Source organism: Lygodium microphyllum, chromosome 11 (assembly GCF_053477565.2).
Source record: "Lygodium microphyllum isolate KBCC chromosome 11, Lygodium_microphyllum_v1.1.10, whole genome shotgun sequence".
NCBI lineage: Eukaryota > Viridiplantae > Streptophyta > Polypodiopsida > Schizaeales > Lygodiaceae > Lygodium > Lygodium microphyllum.
The window spans coordinates 33,288,108-33,311,911 of NC_141145.1; the positions used below are offsets into that span (position 1 = coordinate 33,288,108).

General features: G+C 42.8%; 1 protein-coding gene and 1 pseudogene across 6 annotated transcripts in view; both read left to right on the forward strand.

Annotated features, from left to right (window-relative positions):
* LOC148028686 (Met-10+ like family protein / kelch repeat-containing protein) overlaps positions 1-23,804 on the forward strand; it is a 98,259-nt gene that overhangs the window by 70,777 nt on the left and 3,678 nt on the right. For 3 of the 6 annotated variants that reach the window (XR_015692307.1, XR_015692308.1, XR_015692309.1), the window contains exons 9-11: positions 22,169-22,245; positions 22,439-22,545; positions 22,635-22,801. Coding sequence is in view for 1 of the 6 variants with exons in the window: in XM_087687475.1 (XP_087543601.1) it covers positions 22,169-22,245; positions 22,439-22,545; positions 22,635-22,735 (285 nt within the window). In the remaining 5 variants the exon portion in view is untranslated. Of the gene's footprint in view, positions 1-22,168; positions 22,246-22,438; positions 22,546-22,634; positions 23,778-23,804 lie in introns of those variants that run through there. The other 3 variants (XR_015692306.1, XM_087687475.1, XR_015692310.1) reach the window with 3 other exon arrangements.
* LOC148028687 (uncharacterized) lies at positions 3,853-5,460 on the forward strand (annotated as a pseudogene).

Here is a 23,804-nt window from a genome sequence, read left to right on the forward strand (position 1 = left end):
AGCCAATGAATTTAGGGCATTTCTATCGTTTATGAAGTGGGTGAAGGCCAATTAAGTGTCCAAATCAAGGGGCAAAATGGATTGAAGACTTGCTGGTCACTTTGGACTGCAAGGGGAGTTTGGATTACGAAGGGGATTGGGAGAATCCCATTGTAAATCATTTTCTTTTTCAATAAAGCTAAAGAAATACTGAAAGGGGCACTGATTTTGGGGCCAATCGGGTGTGCATTGTCCAAGATCAGTAGGTAAATTTGTATTTTCAGATTTGCATTTATTGTTTGCTATTGTAATTAGGGATTTACCACCCATCCATGAAAGGAAGGCTGGTTACATGGTTCCATTGCCGAGATAGCATCAAATCCTTTGAATTGGTGGGCCCGTGGTACTTGATTGCAACTTGGGACTATTGCATTATTGCTGAAATTGTTGTCAGCAGTGAATTACAGCAAGCATGTCTTCACATGGTGATATGGGATCAAGTGGAGAGGATACATCACTCCTTGGTCAATCACGTGGTGAAGGGGGAAATACAATGACTAATGTTGGGCATGGTTCTCAGCATGGACAGCATGCTGAAAAAATGTGGGAAATGACCCAAATGTTGGCACTTCAATGCATAAAGAGGCTGATGACCAGCAAGGGGGCTGAAGAATTTGATGATAGCTTCAAGGATCGAATGCATACAGTAGCAAATCTTTTTACTAAATTGGCAAAGTATTCCTAGTTTACTCAATTCTTAAATGCCCTAAAGAAGGACAACAAAGGCAAAGAGAAGAAGACACCTTCTATAGCTTCGGGACAGCCACAAGAACCAAAGGAAATGCCTAAGCCTTCTTTAGAAGAGCCCAAAATGCCTGATGAGCACAAACAGTTGGTATCCATGGGGCAGCAAGTGCAAATGCATGGCCAACTTGGTAGTGCCAATCAATGGGAACATGGGCAACAAGGCAATTATGCACATGCAAGCATTGGACAACAAGGATACTTTGGTGGTGGTACCATTTTTCATGCTATCATTGGACATGCACTGCATACGGAAATGTATGGCACAAATCTCTATGGTATGCAGCAGCCAATGCATGGCTCACAACACCCAATGTATCCGGGTAATGCAAGTGGAATGCCTAATCCCATGTATGGAAGCATAAGCATGATGCTTGGGGCACAAAGCGGGCCATATGGATATGTATCGGCACCCCCAGGGACTATTAGAGCACAAGGATTTGGTGTTGGTCATGTAGGTGCTTCAGATAGTGCTGGTTTTTATGCAAATACAGCTAATGCACCCTTTTTGCAGCAGCCCATTTATAATAACTTGACTCACATAGGTCCGCCGAAGGACTATGATGAAGGTGGTAAAAGCGTGAAGTTTGAGCCTTTCAGTGGTGCGTGAGATAGGCTGAAAGCACTTGTTTTTATTTAGTAGTTTGATGCAGCCTATTCTGGAGGCAACTTCATAGAGGCATCTAAGATACGCAAGGGAAGCCACATTTTGAAAAGGAAATGCATTGCAGTGGTGGATTACACTTATTATTCAAGGGAAGTCACCTGCTACTTGGGTCGAGTTCAAGCAAATGTTTGCTTCAAATTGGTTGACAAATACCTTTGAACTAGACATTATGACAGCTTGGAATTAGTTGAATTCCAAAGATTGTAAGAACTTGGATCAGTACAATAAGAAGTTTTGGGATGGATTGTTGCCAGTTACTTCTTATCACACAGTACACCTCCATGAGTAGGTGGAGAAGTATATTTGTGGTTTGCCAAAGGGTATTCGGGATTTTTGCATTAAGTCCACTGTTTCCAGCATGTCTCAGCTTATAGAAATTGCTACTACAGCCGACACATTGCTCCGTGGAAAGGATGCATGATTCCATGATGATGATGCTAAGTCACATGTCAAAGAGGCAAAGGTTGAGAAAAAGTATAAATCTGAAAATAAAGCTGAAAATCAGGGAAGATCTGAAAATAGGGCTGGAAAGAGGAATAGATCGTAGAGAAAGAGTGGGAAAATGATTGAACTTTGCTAATGTTTATGATCAGCTTTGCAATGCCCAAAGCCATGGATACTTTGTGTAAGAGATGGATTTCTGATGATGCATGGACGACTGTGTGCCACAAAGCAGTTAAGGCCTAGAGTTATCATTGAAAGTCATACTTCTCCGTATGTAGGACATAAATGTATTGATGCCATGGTCAAGACAATGGAGCATTTTTTAAATTGGCCAGCATTGAGGTATAATTAGAACAGTTTGTTAAGACATGTATCGTATGCTAGAAGGTAAAGCATGATATACAAAAGATGCTGGGTTTGTTGCAGCCCTTGAATAGGCCTTGGCCTTGCATTGCAATGAACTTAATTTTTTTAGCTTCTTAAGACACCTACAGGGAATGATGGGATATGGACTATCATTTGCAGGTTTAGCAAGCAAGCCCATTTTATTCCGGTGAGGAAGAAAATTAAGGTTGATCATATAGCTTAATTATTTTTGCAGCATATCTTTAAGTATCATGGTATACCGGAGTCAATCATTAGTGATCGAGACCCCCCAGATGACCAATTTATTTTGGAAGGGCTTGTTTGAGAATATGGGTAGTACGCTGAAATTCTCATCATCCTTACATCCGCAGATAGATGGTTAGTCTGAGGAAGCGAATTCCACAGTGTTAGATCTTTTGAAATACTATGTTTCAGACCACGAGACTTAGTGGGAGCAGTATTTGCCCTTGGTTGAGTTTGCTTGCAACAACACAATGCATAGTTCTATGGGTAAAGCTCCATTTGAGGTGGTAGAGGGTGGTAAGAAAATACCCCCTATTTTGCACACAAAAGATAAGATCTTTGAGTTTGATCACTATGTGGAAAGCTTGGATGCAGCTTATCAGAAGGTTAAGTAAGGGCTTTAAAGATCACAGGATAAGCAAAAGAGAGCAACTAATCGTCATAGGTGTGCTTTGCACTTTGCAGAGGGCGATTATGTATTGTTGTGATTTGAAAAGGCATGGCTAAAAAAATTGAAAGGGGAATTTGTTCTTGTTGTAAGTATTGGAGAGGATAAGTGATGCATGCTATAGGCTGAAATTGCCTCCACATTGGCGGATACACAATGCCTTCATAGTTGCCTCCGTATGTCGTATGGTACTGTTCGTACGGTACCGTATGGTACGTATCCGTACGAATTTGTACGTGATTTTTGGCCCTTTTGGGCCACTTGGATCCCGCGTCTCGGGTTTCCTGTACCCTCGCCTTTACTCCTGCGCGTTTCGCCTGCGTGCGTGGTACTTTTTTTGGGGGGGGGAGATGGGAAGCCTTGGATACCTCCCCCCCTCTCCCCCTCCCTCCCCTCCAAGCCCTCTTTGGATTCCTTCCAGCTAGCACTCCTCTCTTTGATCGTTGACCCCTCTTTGATTATTTGAACTTTGACCCTTCTCTCATCTACAAAAGGTGCTCCTCTCCTTCATGCTTGCACGCCAATTTAGCAAGCACTTACCATTCTCATCTTCCTCTCTTGGATCTTGATTCTTGAATGGACTCGTGATTTGTCATTCTCGAATCTCACCTCCCATCCTCTCTTTCCCACATCCTATTGAAGCATTTGCCATTCTCAAATCTCATCTCCCATCCCCTCTATCCCGCGAGCCGCACCCTATCAAAGCATTTACCATTCTCATCTCCCATCCTCTCTCTCTCACTCTTGCTCTTTCAACTTTACCCCAACCCTTGGGTCTCTCAAGTCTCCCTCCCTTTCAACTTTCAAGGCTCAAGTTTCAAGAGTCGAGACTCTCTCTCTCTCTCTCTCTCTCTCTCTCTCTATCTCTCTCTCTTGGGGCTCTTTATCCGCCATCGGTACCATGACTTGTGAGAAGCATGAGGCCTTCAATTTGCATGTGATCTATATGGAGAGGTACACAAAGAAGTCCAACTCCCACCATTGGACATGCAAGTATTGCGGGAAGCGTTATATAAGTGGTGCAACTCGGTTTCTTCAACATCTTTCAAAGACGGGGGGGGGCAAGTTGCTCCATGCAAGGAGATTCCTCAAAACATTGCGGAGGAGATTCTCGCCAAGATGAGAGGGGGATCCACAAGAGGAGGAGGAAGTGGCTTATTGGCACCAACTCTATGCCTACTAATAAGGAAGCATCCAATGTGGGCATATCTTCAACTGATGCGGGAGAGGCCTCTACCATTGGTGGTGGGGGCTCCACATCTGCATCCGATTCCGGTAAAAGACAAAGAGTGGAGGCTCATGTGGTGCCAGAGAGGCAATCGTCTCTCTCTCAAGCTCCCGATCATGTGTGTGGATCGGTTGCCTTTCTTAGAGAAAGGCAATGACTTGCAGACATTGAAGTTGCACGCACAGTGATAGAGTGCAATCTTGTATTTAATGTCCTAAAGTAAGAGCAATGGAAGATGGTAAAAGCCATTGCCAATGTGGGTGCATATGAAGGATAGACCAGTGTCATACAATGACATGAGGACAAGAAAGATTGATGAAGAGAAGGAGAGGATTGATAGAGCCCTTGATCCTATTTGGGCCACATGAATAAAATATGGTTGCTCCAATTTCACTGACGGATGGAGTGATCGTAAGAAACGGGGCATCATCAACATACTCGTCTCATGTCCACTCGGCACTTACTTTTTGCGCGCCGTAGATACCGGCAAGAGGGGAAGAAAAATGATGGGCGCATTCATCTACTGTCACATTCGACAAGCTATCATTGAGGTATACATTGCAATTTGCGCTTTAAATTTGTTTTGCTTTCTTTCATTATGATAATATCATGATTCATAATTAAAATTTGATTTATATATAACTTGTAATTTGTAAATTGTGGTTGTAGGTGGGCCCCTCAAATGTGGTGCAAGTTGTTACCGATAATGTATCGAATTGTTGGCGCATGGGCTGTTTGCTTGAGGCCGAGTTCCCTACGATTGTGTGGACTCCATGTGCAAGTCATTGTTTGGACTTGCTCATGGAGAACATTGGGAAGCTTAAGTGAGTGAAGAGGGTGGTCCGCAAAGCTACATCAATTGTCATATTCTTCGTGGTAAAGGTAAAGGTGCTTGCGATGTATTGTGAGCATAGCACATTGGAGTTAAAGAAGCCTTCTTCAACTCGCTTTGCTTACATGTGGTTATTGCTGGAGCGCCTTTATGAGGTGCGGTCCGCCTTGCGCCAGACAGTGGTGTCCACTCTATGGAATGAGTGGAATGAGCATGAGACAGAGAAGGCCAAAGCCATGCAATGCTTGTGCATTAATGAGCAATTTTGGCAAAAAGTCCGTGCCGTTGTCATTGTCGTGACTCCCTTTTATAAGGTGTTACGTATGAGTGATTGTGAGGGGTCCACCATGGGCCTTCTCGTTCACTTCTTTAGAGCGGCATTGGTGGAGGCACGTGCTTGTAGAGTGATTATGGAGACACAATGTGCACATGTTTTAGAGAGCACATAGGAGATGGGCGTGGATGCATAAGCCCATCCATGGTTTTGCCGCATTGGTACATCCGACCTACAAGTCACCGACGGTCATGGATGATAGAGAGTTCCGTTCAGACCAGCTTGCTTGTTTGACTCGTGTGGTCCCTATGGATGACCACAATGCAGTGCTAGAGGAGCTAGGATGCTATGCAGATCAGAGAGGGCATATGGCTTTTGCTTCTCCCACTTGTTGGAGGAGAGAGTCACTTGTGAAGCCTTTATTTTGGTCACAGAACTTTGGATACGCACTGGAGACCCTTCAGCTCTTAGCCATGAGGGTCCTTGCCTAGGATTGCTCTTCGGGTGCATGTGAGAGAAGTTGGAGTGCCTATTCTCTCATTAAAGATTCGCAATCGGCTTAGCACACGATAGCTAGAGCAGCTAGTCTATTGCCGTACTAACTTACGCATGATGAGGGCTATGATGAGCATGGGTAGTCCAAAGCAAGTAAAGTTTAAACAGTTAACCATAACATTTAAAATTTATTTTTTTAACTTTTAAACTTTGAACTTTGAAGTTTAAACTTTATACTTTATACTTTACAATTTAGACCTAGCTTTTACAAATATTAATCTTACGTGCATTTTTGCATTGTGTAGGTGAATGTTGATACATTCAAGTTGACGGGCGACACTCTTTTGAGTATACATAAGGAGATGGACGAGGAGGAGGAGATGATTTTTGCAAAGCTCTATAGAGAGCTTATAGTAGCAGATACTCATGATACTTGCAGTTAGCGTGGTCGTGGGCGAGGAGTTTGAGTAGGTGGTAGTAGGGGCATGGTCATTCGACGCCCTCCATCATCGAGGAGGGGTGGTTCGAGTGGCTTGCAGACATATGTAAGGCGGGGCTCTAGTAGCTCACATCTTGTTCCTCATGATGACATCCCTCCCTTGCTTACATAGCTGTGTCAAGATTGTGGGAGAGAAGGAAGGAGTCTCACTTGTAGCTTTCTTGCTTGCACAATGGGGAATACACACAGAGGTGGAGGCTGAAAACAGTTTTCCTCTTCTTAGTTGTGTAAGCCAAAAGAACTCTAGTACAAGGAAATAGAAGAACCCTATATATGGGTCTCAAAACAAACTCAACTAACTAAGGTGGCATACTAACTGAGCCACGAACTAGAGTAGATAAAGATAGCTATCATGTAGCTATTATTCATGGGCGGTGTACCAACCGCATCTGCAACTGACAAGTCGGTGACATAATGCACAACGGTCACCCTGGCATATCACGAGTGGAGCTTGATATCTCAACACTCCCCCTCGAGCTCAATCCCAATTCCTGCACACCAAGCAGGTCTCTGAACTTGCGCAGTCCTCTGCGCTCAATGCCTTCGTAAATATGTCAGCTACTTGATCCTCTGTGCTGACATAAACTAGATCAATAAGACCTAGTAAAACCCTCTCCCGCACATAGTGATAATGCACCTCAATGCGCTTTGTTCTAGTATGATAGACTGGGTTATTTGCCAAGTGTATACTGCTCATGTTGTCACAATAAATGACAATTGGCCCATCTGTAGGCTGATGCATATCATAAAGTAGCTTATGCAACCAAGCTACCTCACATGCAGCCATTGCTGCACCCTTATACTCGGCCTCTGTGCTCGACAAGGCAACTGTAGGCTGTTTCTTGCTGCTCCAAGTGACTGCAGCACTCCCAAAAGAGAACACATATCCACTGGTAGATCGTCTATCAGAAATACTACCAGCCCAATCAGCATCAGTGTATCCATGCAGCTGTATCTGAATCCCAGTCTCATAAAATAGTCCATATTGCAATGTGGACTTCACATACATGAGTATGCGTCTAGCCGCATCCAAATGCGGTTTCCTTGGAGCTTGCATAAACTGACTTACCAGTCCAACAGCATAGCTCAAATCTGGCCTGGTAATAGTCATATAAATCAAGCTTCCTACTATGCGTCTGTACATAGTAGGGTCTTCCAGAAGCTCACCTGCATCTGCGCTCAGCTTCACATTCTGCTCCAAAGGAACTGAAATAGGCTTACAGTCTGTCATCCCATATTTGGACAGCATGTCCAATCCATACTGCCTCTGCAAGAGCTGTATCCCACTTGGTGATCTAATCACCTCAATACCCAACAAATAACGCAGCTCTCCCAAATCCTTCATCTCAAACTTTTGCTTCAATAGCATTTTCACATGAAGGATATCTTCATCACTGTCACCTGTCATAATCAAATCATCAACATAAATGACAAGTAGCATAATATCTTTCTCTGTTTTTCTTACATAAAGTGAGAAATCTGCCTTGGAAATTTGAAAGCCAATAGTGACAAGATACTGTCCTATCTTGTCAGACCATGCTCTAGGTGCTTGCTTCAAGCCATACAAGGCTTTCTTCAACCTGCAAACAAACTCAGGATGAACAGCATGCACATAACCTGGTGGTTGCTCCATATAGATCTCTTCTTGCAAATCACCATGTAAGAAGGCATTCTTTACATCCATCTGATGTAAAGACCATCCCTTTGATGCAGCCATAGCAATGATTGCTCTTCCATTTGCCATTCTTGCAACTGGACTGAATGTTTCTTCATAGTCAATGCCATATGTTTGTGCATACCCCTTGACTACTAATCTTGCCTTGTATCTGTTTACAGAACCATCTGCATTGTGCTTTACCTTATAAACCCACTTACAACCAATTGCATTCTTACCTTTAGGCAAAGGTACCAATTCCCATGTAGCATTTGTTTCCAAGGCATCCATTTCTTCATCCATGGCTTTCTCCCATTTTTCTTTTCCCATGGCTTGCTCAAAAGAAGTGGGTTCTGGTTCCTGTATCACTTTGACCATATATGCATAGTGAATGGCTGTAAATCCATCATATTTCAGCCTATCCACAGGATACCTAGCTCTCGTAGACCTGCGCAAAATAGGTTCACTCCCAGGTGCTCTCAAAACATCCCTGGTCTTCCTTACTCCAGGTGTAACAATAGAAGGAATACCCAACTCATCATCAATGCTCTGTTCTGAGCTACTGGATTCACCATCCACATAAGAGCGACCTGCATTCACATCAAACATGGGCTGATCAACCTTCTCTTTTCCTTTTCGTGATACCTGCATACCACCATCTGCATTGCTTTGAGAAGATTCTCCTGATCTCAATCTGCCTGTCCATGGCGAAGAATGTGAATCACTGCTAGAGGACGCTCCAGGTCCACTAATATTTTGTGACTGCTGCTGTGAATTCTGTGCAGCATTACCATTTTGTGCATCTACATCATCAATCACATTTATTGGTTTATACCAGCTACTCATCTCATCAAAAACAACATCTCTGCTCACTGTAAACTTACAAGTAGAAGGGTTATAGCATCTATACCCTTTTTGCTGTAGAGAGTAACCAATAAAGATGCACTTCTCAGCTTTTGGATCCAACTTGGATCTCAACTCATCTGGCACATGTACATAGGCAATGCAACAAAAAATTTTCAAATGAGAAATATCTGATTTCCTATCAGTATACCTCTCCTCTGGAGTCATCCCATGTATTGCTGCAGTGGGAGTCCTGTTCATGATGTAGACTGCTGTAGCAACTGCCTCAGCCCAATAAAAATCTGGCAGGTCTTTTTCATTGAGCATGGCACGAGATACCTCTCCAATATGTCTGTTTTTCCTTTCTGCAATTCCATTTTGTTGTGAGGTATGATTGCATGAATATTGCTGCTTTATGTCATGCTCTTGCAGGAACCTTGCAAACTCATTTGAGAGGTACTCTCCCTCTCCATCTGACCTTAGGCATTTTATTTGCAGGCCTGTTTCTTTTTCAACGATAGCTTTAAGAGTTTTGAAACGCCCAAAAACTTCACTTTTTTTTTCATAAAATACACCCAAACTTTTCTGCTATAGTCATCAATAAAAGTGACAAAATAATGGCAGCCTCCAAGAGATGCAGCTTTAGTAGTCCACACATCAGAGTGGATTAATTCCAATGGCTTCTTACTCTCTTGAACATGTCTAGGAAATGGTTTCCTTGTCTGTTTTCCAAACTGACAGGCTTCACATACCTTATGCATTTCTGCAACCTTGAATTTAGGCAATCCTGCAACAATATTTTGGGCTTGCATTGATTTAAGTCGCTGTACATTAACATGACCAATGCGTTTATGCCAGATATCAATATCTGCAACTACACCGGTCCCATGTGCAAACATTGCTGCACTCAATTCAGACATGTCTGTATCCAACGTAAACATTCTGCCCTTCTTCTTTCCTTTTGCTATCAAGCGACCTTTATTTTTCATATCCTCAACAAAGCATCCATGAGGATTAAATGTGACCTGCAAGCCCTGCTCAACCATTTGACCAACAGAAACCAGATTCTTGGTGATATTCGGGACATGAAATACATCGGACATGTATTTCTTTTTCCCATCCTGCATAGACAAATGAATTTTTCCAATCTGCACAATAGGATGTGCAGTATCATCACCAGTCTCCACAAATCTTGGTTTTTCTATTTTCCTTGCATCCTCCATCCATTCTGCATGACCTCTCATGTGGTTTGATGCACCTTAGTCAACATACCATATATCATTGCTTTCTTCTGCACTTGTCATAGAATTGTTCATGTGCTGCACCATGAACAAATGCTCATTTCTGTCATCACCCTGTCTACTAGAAGATGCATAATTCCCTTGTTGCAGTTTTCCATTCATGATGTCATTCTGCTTTTTATAGTAGTCTTTAGCCATATGACCCATTTTACCACAGTAGTAGCATTCAACATTACTGTTTGCATTTTGACCTCTTTGCCATCCACCACGACCTCTTTGGCTCCCTCTGCCTCTAGAGTTACCACGTTCTCCTCCATAGGATTGGTTTTCTTGAGTTTGCTGCATATTCTGATTTCTACCACGGCCTCCAAATCGGCCTCCTCTACCTCTGCCTCTACCTCTTCCAGCATTTGAGTAGAAGAGAGTTTCTTTTGAAGTTCCTCCTGAAGAAGATGCATCACCATTTCTCTGCTCCTCAGAAATTAGAAGAGCAATCAACTCCTCAAAATCAGGAAATCTTTCACGGACGGAAATGGATGTTCGGAACTGTGCATAATCCTTTCCTAGACCATTCAAGGTCACAGAAACTAAATCATCATCTTCCACTGGCGACCCAATGGAAGCAAGTGCATCTGCAATCTTCTTCACCTTCATGTGGTAGTCATTGATGCTCATATTTTCTCTTTGCACATTATGCAACTCTTGCTTGAGCTGCATTTTCCTGGCTTGCGTATTTGTGCTATACATTTTTGACAAAGTATCCCATGCCTCCTTTGGCGTACTTGCATCCTGAATATGCACAATCATAGAGTCTGAAATGCTGATAGACAGCCAATACATAACTTTCCTGGCTCTCTCATGCCATGCTTTAAATGCTTGCATTTGCTGTTGATTGGGAACATCAGGAAGAACTGGTTCTTCTTCATTTCCTGCAACAAATTCCCAATATCCTTTTCCCATAAGGAAATTTGCCATTCTAAACTTCCATGCTTGAAAGTTGTTCTTGTCGAGCTTTTCAGTGACAATTTGTGAGAGAGAATCAGACGCCATTACAGAACACTCCAAAAAATTCTGTCACTGCAAAGAATACAGCTTCAGCCTCACAAGGGCTAATCTGCAAAACTGACGAAAGTGGTATTTGACCACACAGTCACTTCCTAGTGACGATTTTACATCAACAGGCAACAAGGATGATTCTGTAACTCCCAATGTCTCTGCGCACAGGCATACGATGTAATTTCTACAGTAACTTTTCACCGACCTGTAGAACAGTGGTCGCACAGCATAAAACTGGGTTTTTTTCTGAGTGCGTGCAGAAAACTTCCGCCTCCAAAAAAGGCCCCGAAATGGCCTCAAATAAAAAAAACAGGGTCGCCAAGGGCTAAAGCCCTTTCCCGCAGCATAAACTGCCCTCTTGCTTCACCGCGAAGGGCGTCTCAACCTGAGACAATGCACTCTTGCAATTTCCGGCTGTGCTACCTGCAGAGATCTGCTCCCAAAACAGAAAATGAAAGCAACACTGCTCCTCTTACCAGAACACCGCGAGCTTGGCTTGCTTTCTTGAGCTCCTTACCACGAACAAGGCTCTGATACCATGTCAAGATTGTGGGAGAGAAGGAAGGAGTCTCACTTGTAGCTTTCTTGCTTGCACAATGGGGGAATACACACAGAGGTGGAGGCTGAAAACAGTTTTCCTCTTCTTAGTTGTGTAAGCCAAAAGAACTCTAGTACAAGGAAATAGAAGAACCCTATATATGGGTCTCAAAACAAACTCAACTAACTAAGGTGGCATACTAACTGAGCCACGAACTAGAGTAGATAAAGATAGCTATCATGTAGCTATTATTCATGGGCGGTGTACCAACCGCATCTGCAACTGACAAGTCGGTGACATAAATGCACAACGGTCACCCTGGCATATTACGAGTGGAGCTCGATATCTCAATAAGCCGCCACTTAGGGAGCCATCATTTGATGATGATGGTAACCTCATCAGTGAGGATGAGTATGAGTGTGTCTCATCATCAGATACCAAGGAGTCATCTTCAAATTCTCTTGATAAGCACTCAGATGGTTCTGACGATGATGATAGTGATGCTCATCATAGATTCGTATGACATGTCACACATGTCTCTTTTTTTTTTGTATCAGATATACTAGATTATAGTTGTATCGCATGTTTTGCATAGCCCATGCAAGCACGATGGTCACCTTGATGTATTCATCTTATTCTGTAATGAAATGGCTATTTCCACTTTAAACATGTATTCTATGATCTATCATTTAATGATTTATGGTTTTTGTTATTTAAAAAATCATCTTAATTTTTTCGTACTAATATCGTACTGTAATTTATAAAATCATAAGGTACCAATTAGTACCGTATTTTATCTTACTGTACCGTATCGTACCTTTCGTACCTGACAACTATGAATGCCTTTCATGTGAGCTTCTTTAGACCTTTTCATGGAGATGTACCAAAGGATGTCTCTGCTGAAATTCAGCTGGAGCTTGAAGAGCTTGATGAAATACTAGTACTAGAGCAAATTTTGGCACACAAAGAGAGGAAGATTAGGGGTAAGGGTTCTAGAAGATACTTGGTGAAGTTTCAAAATTATTCACCAATGGATGCCAAATGGATGGAGAAGGATGACTTGATAGACTATTCTCAGTTGTTGCAGCTTTACCTTGATGCTTTTCAGTTAGAGTTGACTTTAGTTTGGGTTCAATCAGGTTCAATAGAGCAAAGGTCCAGAGTATTACTTGATGCTTGTGAGGGAGCTAGCACCTCCGCTTCTCAGTAATGGACAGCTCTAGAAGTAGTGGATCTCGAATGTATTCAGCATACATTCAGGGTGCTGTAGCTGAACAGTATGTTTGCTAGGAGATCACTATTCAGTTGACTAGTCACTATGTTTAGTATGCAGATCGGTACTGTTTTCATTGTAGCTTTGAAACTGTACATTTGCATCCATTATACTCGGTGTGTAATCAGTTATGCTTGGTATGGTATTGGTTATGCTTGGTGTAGCATCAGTTAATGATCATCAGGGGCTGATTATCGAATGCTGGTTTTCAGCGTATGATCATTAATATTCAGTGGTATTCAGCTCAGTTTTTGATCAGCTTGAGAACTGTTTATAGTCACTTTTTGGATCAGTTTTTGCATTGATTATTGGTCAATTTTTGCAATGAGTTTGTGATCAGGTTGGGGTCACATTTGCAGCAGTTTGTGATCAGTTCTCAGATCAGCAAGTGATTAGTTTATGATTAGATTATGCTCAATTTTCAATGGTTTACATCTAGTTCCATGGACAATAGCATATGTTATGATGCCATTGATGTTTTAGCCATGGTTTATGCTTGGTTATGCTATGCTATGGTTTGGTTTTGCCAGATGAGTTGAGCTCATGAGAAAATGGACATGTCAAATGATAATTTGGCAATGTTTTTGAGATTCTTTGTGAGTCTTATGTTATGTTACATTGGCTGGTAATTGTCATTATACATTGGGCACATGGAATGGTTGAACAACAGTGCACAATGTTGTGTTGACTATGATGCCCTATGGAAAATTCCAGTGTAGTACTTTGCTTTTGATGCATTTGATAGTGCAATGGAGGATGATTGCAAGGATTTCGAGGGGGAGGGTTGTCATGAAGACATGTATTTTTGAAACCTCACTTAACATGTGGATTAATTTTTAATCACATGGTTAAGTAAATGTTGCACATGTGAGGTGTAACTAGGGTTAGAGTAAATTTACGAGTCCGGGACTCAAGGAAATTACGAGATGTGAAAGACAAAAGTTGCTATAATTTATGCCGCATAGGTACTTGGTGGTATCTTGTAACATTTCCCCTCTCTCTCTCTCCCCCTCCCCCCCGCCCCCCCCATACTCTATAAAAGGGCCCTTGGGCGTTGAAAGGAGAGAGGGAGGATCGCTGCTATCCGATTGGTGAGAGAGTAAGAGAAAAGGGAGAGAGAGTATGTGTGAGAGAGAGGGAAAATTTTTCCCTTTGAAGGCCTCCAAGCTTACCCTTCTTTTCTCCCTCTTTGAGAGGAATCCCACGGACAATTTCCTCTTGCAAGGAATCAACCCTTCTGAAGCTTGGGTGCGTAGCCGCAAAGCAAAAGCCGAATTATACGATATCTCCCAAGCGAAGTAAGGTCCAATCGAGTGCGAATTCCGCTTTAACCGATGGAGCTGCGGGCCAAGGAACCACGACGGTTGCGTCCCATAAATCCTACCTTGATGGGAGCCCTTAAGAACATAGACCAACTTCATTGGGAAGGGAGAAGTATTCAGGCAAAAGTCTATGATAACTAACCGCCATTTAGGTTGCATCATTCTATTATGTTGTAAATTGTGTTTAATTGCACTTTGGCATGTTTTGAACGAATAAATTGCACAAAAGATTTTGGATTCATGCATACTAAAAATCAAGGACCTTATTGATTGTGTTCGTAGTGCTTTAGATTATGCACTAGCATTGACATGAGTGAAGGTATTGAAAAATGGGTTGTTAGGACGCTTACGCATATTCGTCATTAAGCGGAAATCGTACTTTTTGCATCGCGAAATTGGAAAGGTAGGAGTAAAGGCTTGAATTAAGTACGTGAGGATCGTGAGTTGCTACGATAACGGTTAAAGTATATTTTTGTTATTGCAATACTAAGCCGGGTATTAGGCTCCTATATGTTGAAAGATAAGCATAGGAACTCTCCTTACACTAGAGAGGATAAGGGTAGCTAGATGTAAATGGACTGGAGGACAGGGGAAACCCTAACGCTAACTCCTCCAGTGGCTATATAAATAGCCTAAAGTACACACTCAATGTAGAGGAGAGTGTACTAGTTGTATTTTGAGGAACTAACTAAACAAGATCTTGTCTTGTACTTGAGCTCTCTCTCTCCCTCTTGTGCACACTCTTTCAAGCCTTCAACTTTGATTTGCAACATGGTATCAGAGCCTTCTTTAATCCTTTCAGCTTCCTATACCCTCAGCTTTACTAAGTGCACATGATTTTGCACCATCTTCATCTTTTACCTCTTACCTCCATAGCCAAACCTTGACCCCCTGACCTTGGAGGACCTGGGGAAGCCAAAGGAGAGCATTCTAACTCTTGACCTCAACTGAGGACTTCTTTCTCAACACAAGGCGACCTGGCGTGGCACATTAGAGGGCGACATTATGCGACATGGTGGGCAGCATTGTCAAAAAACGCAGAAATAGGCGCAGATCTACAGGTGTGACATTACGAGCTGCTGTGCATGCTGACGAGAGCGCAATCACTGGTGCCACCATAGGGCTTTCATACCGCCCCTAGTGGGCCATCTTTCCCTAAGAGGGTTTGGAGAAATTCCATCTTTGCTGGCTGCTATAAGCCAAACCCTAACTGCGGATCTCTGGCAGCCATAGCTAGGAAGCTTCAAGCTTCTTCAATCTTTAAATTTTTTAAATTTTTTGTCATTAACAATGATTTTAATCACTGAGTCAACTCTTCCAGAGTCAGTTACTAATCTGGGAACTTTATCTCAGAGGTTATTTTACTTGGAAGGTCATCATCAAGCTCATCAAGACCGACATCTACCATCTCTAGCAACATAAGCTACAGATGAGTGCTTGTAAGCATTGAGACACATTGCTCAATCATCATTGCTGTTGGTACTTACAAAATCTGAATATTTTCATCAGAAAATAAAACAATTGAGTACTTTACTTCATGTTGTAAGGCTATGTGCACAATTATAAACACATAGACCATCCTACCCTAAACTTGTATTACATATCTTGTGTGACTTTTTTCAAGTGCACTAGTCAATGACAATCAGAGGGATGAGTGTCATTGTACTCTTCTCGGAATCATCAACAACAAGCATTGAAATAATAGACCGTCCTTGTCCAACACAAGGTTCATCCACTAAGCCATACCACAAGGAGGAGCCCGAAGTCCAGTCTAGGTTCACATCATTGAAGCCTAAAAAGACCATTAAACCTCGGAAGAAGATTGCATATAAGAAAGGACCAGCAAAGTCATATTTTGAAATATTACATATGTATGATTTTTAGTCTTTCTCCTCATTATAACTTTTATATCAATTGTTTGATTTGCTTCCGCAATGAGTGGCAAGGTTGTAAGGGACTAGACACTGCCCTTGTTCTAACAAGTGGTAAGACCTTTCCAATGGCCACAACATATGCTGATGTCCGTCCTCAAATTCGGAAATTTAATGGAAAAGATTTCCATCCTTGGCAAGTTTTGATCAAATACAAAATGATGAAAAGAGGATATTGGCCCTCCATAAAAGGGACCAAAGTAATTGACTCATCCAATCCCCTTGATGTAGAAGATGATGAACGGGCTCAGGCCATCATCATGCTCCATTTCGATGAATCCTTAATTCATTAGATTGACCAACTCGCAACTACAAAAGAAAAGTGGGATGAGCTCGAAAGGTTCTACGGCGCTACAGGGAAGAACTTCAAGATATTTCTCAAGATAGAGTTTTTTAGCTTGAAATACAAACAAGGAGAAGATCTAAGCAAGTTCATTTCACATATGAAGGGGCTTATGGCACAACTTACCTTCGTTCAAGCACCTATCCATGATGAAGATGCCATTGCCATCCTGCTAAAGTCTGTGAAGAAGGCTTTTCCAACCCTAACTAATATCCCGAACCCAACTTTAGTAAGTACCATCCAGTCATGCCTGGATGAAGAGAAGAGAAACAATATTGAAGGGTCTTCAACATTTACTTCTCGTGAGCAAGTGTTCGTTCATACAACTTCTACTAAGTGCTCCTTCTGTCGCAAAAAGGGGCATATTATAAACAATTGATGGAAGAAATATCTTGACAAAATGAAGTTCAATAAATGCAAAAAGATCGGGCATATCACCAGTAAGTGTTCCGGTGTTCCAGAGTTAACTTTGCCTCCCAATCCACAGGTGACCGACTCTTTTGAGTCTTGGTAGAGAGTAACCTTTTCTTGTAGCTTGACTTATAAAGGCATCTCATTGAGAATAAGGGGAAGCATCCTATTATGTTTTATCCAATGCCACCTGGCATTTAGGGGGGGTGTTGAAAGATAAGCATAGAAACTCTCCTTACACTAGAGAGGATAAGGGTAGCTAGGTGTAAATGGATTGGACGATAGGGGAAACCCTATATACGCAAGGATAGGGCTTAACTCGACTTATTTAGGGTTTAAAAGTAATTGAGCCCATCTATTGTTACTTCATAGGGGGACCATGAGACAAGTAAAACACTCATCGGTCTCTATTCTAAATCTAGCCTTGATAAAGCTGAAACAACCTTGAAGATATCACCTTTAACTATGACGCAATCTGGCGTTAATACAAGAGAGTTCAAGTGTCGTTTCTTCCAAGACAAGAACCTTGGATTAAAGGCTAGCAAGCTTTTTTTTTTTTTTGCAAGTAAAATGTGGCATATTATATTACTAAAAAAAAAACTGAGTACATCGGAGTCCTCATGCTCAACAGACTAGCTGGAGTTGATGCAAAGTCACAAATACATCATGTATACAAGCCTCTCAAGGCGGTCTAGGGGGGATGGGGACAAGAAGGCATGAGGAGAGGGGGGTAATGCCAGCTGGGGCTGCCTACCTGCATCACGAAAAACAGATCCTGGCCACCCCAAATGCGCATGAAGTGACATCGGAGCTCTTGGTGAGCCGTGGACTTGCCCTGCACCTGATCCCATCAGCCGTTGAGGGAGTGGATGATGGAGGTCTAGAGCTCTGCTAAGGTCGCCTGCGCTGAAAGTCTCTCTCCGCCGAAAGTCACATGACACCACACCTTCTAGATATGCCATCCAGTAAGACTCCCTATGATCTCCTATACCTCCAAGCGGTTTGCAGTGGGCTCCAGTACCTGGTGGATGAATAGAGTCTCCAAACCGAGCACTGTGCACGACCCTGCCTCGATAATGAATATCGTGTCTTGCATCCCGGCCTCATACAGAAGCTGATGGCCCTGGCTGACTGCGTGCCAATAGAAGGCTTCCCAAAGGTTAGCAAGCTAGTTAGCAAGCTAAGACAGCTACCATCTATCGGATATAGATCCAATTGCATAATTGCTCGTTCCTATTATACTGGAGCGGGGTCAGAAAGAAGGTATTCCCTATCTCTTGGAGGATATTGGAAATTGCCGCCAAGGCAAGAAGGACAGACGCTAAGCGTCAAAGATAGGGACCCCACCTTAACAGATGTCCCGAGCACTTGCCTGTACCATTCTTCGGATTGGGTAACTCCACATATAGTAGAGTGTCCGGGAAACCTTGACCACCAGGGATTCAAGATTTAGGTTGATCCTAGTGGGTTCGACTGCGAACATTCTGTTGCGAGGCGGACTCGGAAAACCCCAGGTAAAAAACCCTATGACATTCCATGGGAGTGCCGGGCGACGACACTTAGATTCGTTTCTTGATGGACTGCCAAAAACGTGCTTGGACAGCTAGTAGACGGGCACGCGACAGTTGATATCAAAGCCGACCAATGACTAAAACAATTAGGAAAAAAAAATCGGGAAGAGTGAGGCGATGTTTTCATTAGAAAACGTTTTTTTTAAAACTCGTGGATTGCTGCCACTTCCAGACTTACGAGGCATGGAGCAGGTTTCTTGTATTTCATATCATGTTCAAGATAGCTATGAACTCTTCAAGCTATCGCAGACAGCGGTCCAACATGATGGGGATCTTGGATCGGCTCTACAACCCCTCACTGCTGTATGTGGAAAGATGTTGGACTTGGAGCGCGGGATACTGCTACATAGACGCCAACCGACTCACCTATCTTCAAAACAATCTAAAGAGGTTAAAGTGGTTGGAAGACTTGAAGATTATCAAGTTATTCATCTTTCATGAGGCTCATGTGAACTCGACCCTACACATCGGATGCCGGCAAGTAGATTAGAACCGCTATATCTACGAAGAGGTGGTTAAAATTTTACTTGTGGAGAGAATTAAAGTAATGGGGCGAAATGAACTCCATGGCTATCAAAAACATGGATTTTCTGAACTTCCCATGACTTATCGCTTCTTGAGAATCCAGTCCCCCAATCCATACTACTATTCTGTCCCTGTACCTGAATCCAATAGGGAATTATTAACCTGGCGTTAATGTAACTCTTGAAAAGTAAATCATCTCAGCTAAACCTTATCTATTCCCGGATAATTGTACTTAAGGCTTACGCTTCCCTCTGGTTAAATAAAAATTTTATGCTCATTTGAATGGTTGTAGAGTAGCAATGGAGAATATATGCACATTGATTTAAGTTGTATAGGGATGTGTAAATGCAATCCTAACACGGAAAGTTTAAATTGGCAACCAGATACAATCCCAAGCGCAGACCCAGAATCTTGTTTTCGCACTAAGCCCAACAGAGGCACAAGAGAAGAAGTTTCTTCTCAAACAAATTAAACCAGCGAAATTTGTCGGAAAACGGAAGACTGTTGAAGCCACCTCCAGCTAGCCGCCAACCCTAGCCAAGGGGGTTGTTCCCCCAAAACAACTAGAGGCCAAGGAGGGTATCGTATTTCCTATGGCTTTTAGCACATGGAGGACTTTCTGCTGGCAGGTAGTCAGCTAGGCCGTCACCTTCTGTATGGGTCTAGGATGCATGACACGATCTTCATCATTGAGGCTGGGTCTTGTGCAGTGGTTGCGGCCTGGAGGCTTTACCCAGCTACCAAGTATTGGAGCCCACATCAGACCGCTTTGTGGTATGGGAGATCCTAGGGAGTCTTATTGGATGGCACATCTGGAAGGCATGCTGTCAGGTGGTTTTTGGCGGGGAGAGCCTTTTAGTACATGACTTTGGCCGAGTTTTGGACCTCTATCATCTGCTCCGCCCGTGGCGAGTGGGACCAGGTGCAGGGCAAGTCTCGAGCTCGTCAGGAGCTCCGTTCTCATTTCTTGCGCACCTGGGGCGGCCAGGATCTGTTCTTCATGATGCAGGTAGGCAGTCCCAGATGGCGATACACCCCCCCTCCATGGCTTCTTGCTCCCATCCCCCCCTCCATGGCTTCTTGCTCCCATCCCCCCCAGACCGCCTCAAGAGGCTTGTATACTTGATATATCTGTGACTCTGCATCAGCTCCAGCTAGTCTGTTGAGCATGAGCACTTCGTTGTATTCAGGTTTTTTCTGAAGGAATATAATTAGCCACACTTTATTTGCAAAAAAGTCTCTGCTGCTCTCTCCCTCCGTAGCAGCATTCCATCCTCCTTTTTGGTCCGGGCTAATAGCTTGCTTGGGAGTTCTTTGGCAAAGCATACGCAATGGAACCTTGCGGTTCTAGCCTCTCTCCCTCCATAGCAGCATTCTGTCCTTCCTGTTGGGCTTGTAGCTTGCTTGGGAGATCTTGGGAGAAGCATACACAATGGAACCCTTGTCTCTCACCTTATGTGTTGTTTGTTTTGGGGGAACAACTCCAAACGGCCCGAGCTATGGAAAAGAAGTTGGAGAAGACCGCAGTCTATGGCTAGGTTGTGGGTCACTCACATAGACACCTTCGTGATTGGCTCCACTCTCTACTCTTGGCATTTGCACTTCATGGTTAGCAGAGGGCAGATGGGACAGGGTATCTTTATGGTTCATCTCACCTCAAACAGGCAGCATAGGAGCTAGTTGACATAGCTCATGTGTGCTCTCTATGAAAGGTGTCATCTACATGGTCCTGTGTTATAGCAACCTTATGGTCTCCAGCTTTATCTTATACCATAAGTTTCCTTGGCATCTTGTTACTTCCCTCTTTCTAGGCCTTGCAATGGATATCGCTAGTTGATGGAGGGCATTGGATGCCTCTTTGAGATTGTGCTACTAGTATCCTTTGCAAATATGATGTTCGGTGCAAGTGTAGTGAAGGGGTGTGTAATTGTCACTGATGTCAAGACAATACCTATATAGTTGTAGATTGTGACTAGTGGCACACTTTGTTAGTGGATCATAGTCACAAAGGGAGCTTGGCTAGTGCCTTCTATATCATGTTTGTAGACACAAGGCTGCAAAGTATATATGGTTCGAGCATAAGCCCTCTCAACAGGAGACCACTTGTTAGGTGGAGCCTCTTTCTATGGCGGATGATGACGGATTCACTAGGCTCTAACATCAATGTGGGAGGGGCTAGGCACCCCCTTAGTAGACCTAGCTAAGAATAGGGACTTAAAGGGAGGCCAGGCCTGGTCAGCTCATGCCTTGTAGTGTGCACCCAAGTCTCTTAGCTTTCCTGTTCTTCTTTTCAAAAAATAACCCCAAACAATCTGAGCTGCAGAGGAGTGGAGGAGATTGCATTCTAAGGCGAGTTGGATCATTGACCTTCTCAGGCATAGCTCCATGATTAGCTCTGCTTTACTCTTTGCTTTGGCAGCTCATGCATAACCGAGACTGTGCTGATGGGACATGGTACCTTTGGCTCACCTCCATGAAGGCAAAATAGGAGCTAGTTGATAGCTTATCTGTGATCTCCACAAAAGGTTTCATTTACATGGTTCTGTGGAACAACAGCTTCACAGTCTCCAGCTTTGACTTGTACCGTAGGTTTCTTCAGCACCCTGTTACTCTCATCTTTCTAGGCATTGCAATGGCTAGTGCCAACTGATGGAGGGCATCATCGACATTGGATAGCTTATATTTCCCAACTCAATCTGTCCTCTTTCAGCTTGGGGCTTGTGGTCTGCACCAACATGGATTTCCCATTGATGTGCAAGACTGAGCTTGTTTTGACTTGAACATTCCCACATCCGATCCTCAGGAGCAGCTTGTATTCCTCATGAGTGCATATTTTTTGGTTTCAGAGTACTGATCCTTCACATATGAGGTCATGGGCTTTGAGGGAGACGGTTGAGAATACCAATCCCTATCAGCCATTGTCAAAGGCTGCGAGGAGAATGCTTTGACAACAATGAAGCATGCATCTTAGCTTGTGTTTCTAAACTATATCCAATGAATGATAGTGGTGTCAAATTCTTATCGCATGTGTCTCATTCAAATCAAAAAAGTGCTTTTTACTGTTATATGCTTTACAGTGCAACCTTGGATGTGGTTTTGGCTGGTTGAAATTTTGCATAGTATCTCTTGATGTATCAGTTTTGTGCACGTTACTTTTGTTTACTGGAGTTCTTTTTTCCAGGGTGTTGCAGACAGAGTTTGTTTGGGGCTTCTCCCTTCTAGTGAAGATAGTTGGGAAGTGGCAGTCCAAGCTTTGAGGTAAGGGAGGATCATTCTCTCTATTCTTGGGTTAATGAATTTTGAATTCTGGACAAGTTGTTTAAAAGATGTTCTTTATCAATGAAATTATGTGATGCGAAGGATCTCCACTAAGAATATTATGTATTCTATCCAATGTTCACAGTCTAGCTGATCAAAATCTGTGCTAAGAGTTCTGATTCTCATTGAACAGGCCTGAAGGCGGAGTGCTGCATATACATGGAAATGTGAAGGACACAGAAGAAAAGGTGTGGGTTTGCCATGTCCATTCATCCATAAGCAATCTATCAAAGAGCCAAGGTAAAAGAGTTTTAGGCTCAGTCAAAGTACTTATTTATACGGATTTACCAAATCTCTATTTAAATGGACTTTTGTTTGAGATATCACAGGACATAGTTGGGACATCCGGATCACACATGTTGAGAAAGTAAAATGGTACGCACCCCATATACGACACCTGGTAGCTGATGTAGAATGCAAGGCAAAATAAGCAGCTGAAACAGGGGTGGACTTGTAGTGAAGGTCTAACATTGGGATCGATTTCGAGTGCTATAGTGTACGTAGTTGAACTTACGAAAGCCTTAACATTATGTGGAATACTCGGCATGCAGTTCAACTGTTCAAGTTAGCTAGAATATGCATTTGTATGAGTCTTATTTTTTTGAAATCAAATTGAGAAACCCATGGAAATTTTGAATGTTAGATGCATGGCTCTGAGTCTTGGACTGACTGCTTCATGTCTGTGGACATACATATGCAGTTAGGATGAACTTCTAGCTTCTGCTTTTGGAGCAGGACATCCTTTGGATGGGTTCCTGGATTGTAGAGCCACATTGAGCACTCATCCTTCAACCCAAGCAGAGTGGATACACCATAGAAATCGATAGAATGTTGAAAAAGACCATAAGTGTGGCCCCTACAACTTATGAACTTGAACAGCAAAAAGAGGAGGAAAAATCACCGCAGTCAAAATATTGTCTGTAAGAGAACAACTGCAGCTCTTTTGCTAGCTGTCGTCCTGAACTTTTGTTGTTGTGGGAGCTGCAATCCTATCCGTGTCCTATCATAGACTTCACTCATATGCAAGCTACCAAAAATGTAGAGGGCCAATTGCAAGAAATCTTTGAGAAAACCAGAAAGGTAGTCTAATTGAAGCAAGGAAAGGCCTTTAACTCAAATACACATTTTGTTAATTGGTTTATTGCTTTGCTTTCAAGCTTCACATAAGAGGGATCTGTAACCTAGTACATGCAGAATTCTTCATCCTATTGTGCACAATTCAAGTTGGGTCAATTTTGCTGTCTTGTGAGACTAGTGATTAGGCTTTCTTGGAAGTGGGCATCAAATTGGAGGCAGATTAGCAATCAAAACAAATAAGGAATTGTGTTTATTGGTAAGGTCTGTTGTTGGATGTCTCTACAGTCAATGTAGCAAGTGGTTTGATCATATTTGAGGTTGTAGGATGGGAGATACTGCTTAAGAATGAAACCTGTGGGTATAGGTAGGGATCTCTGAAACCTGTAAATGTATTTACTCATCTGATAGTTGATTGTTGTTAC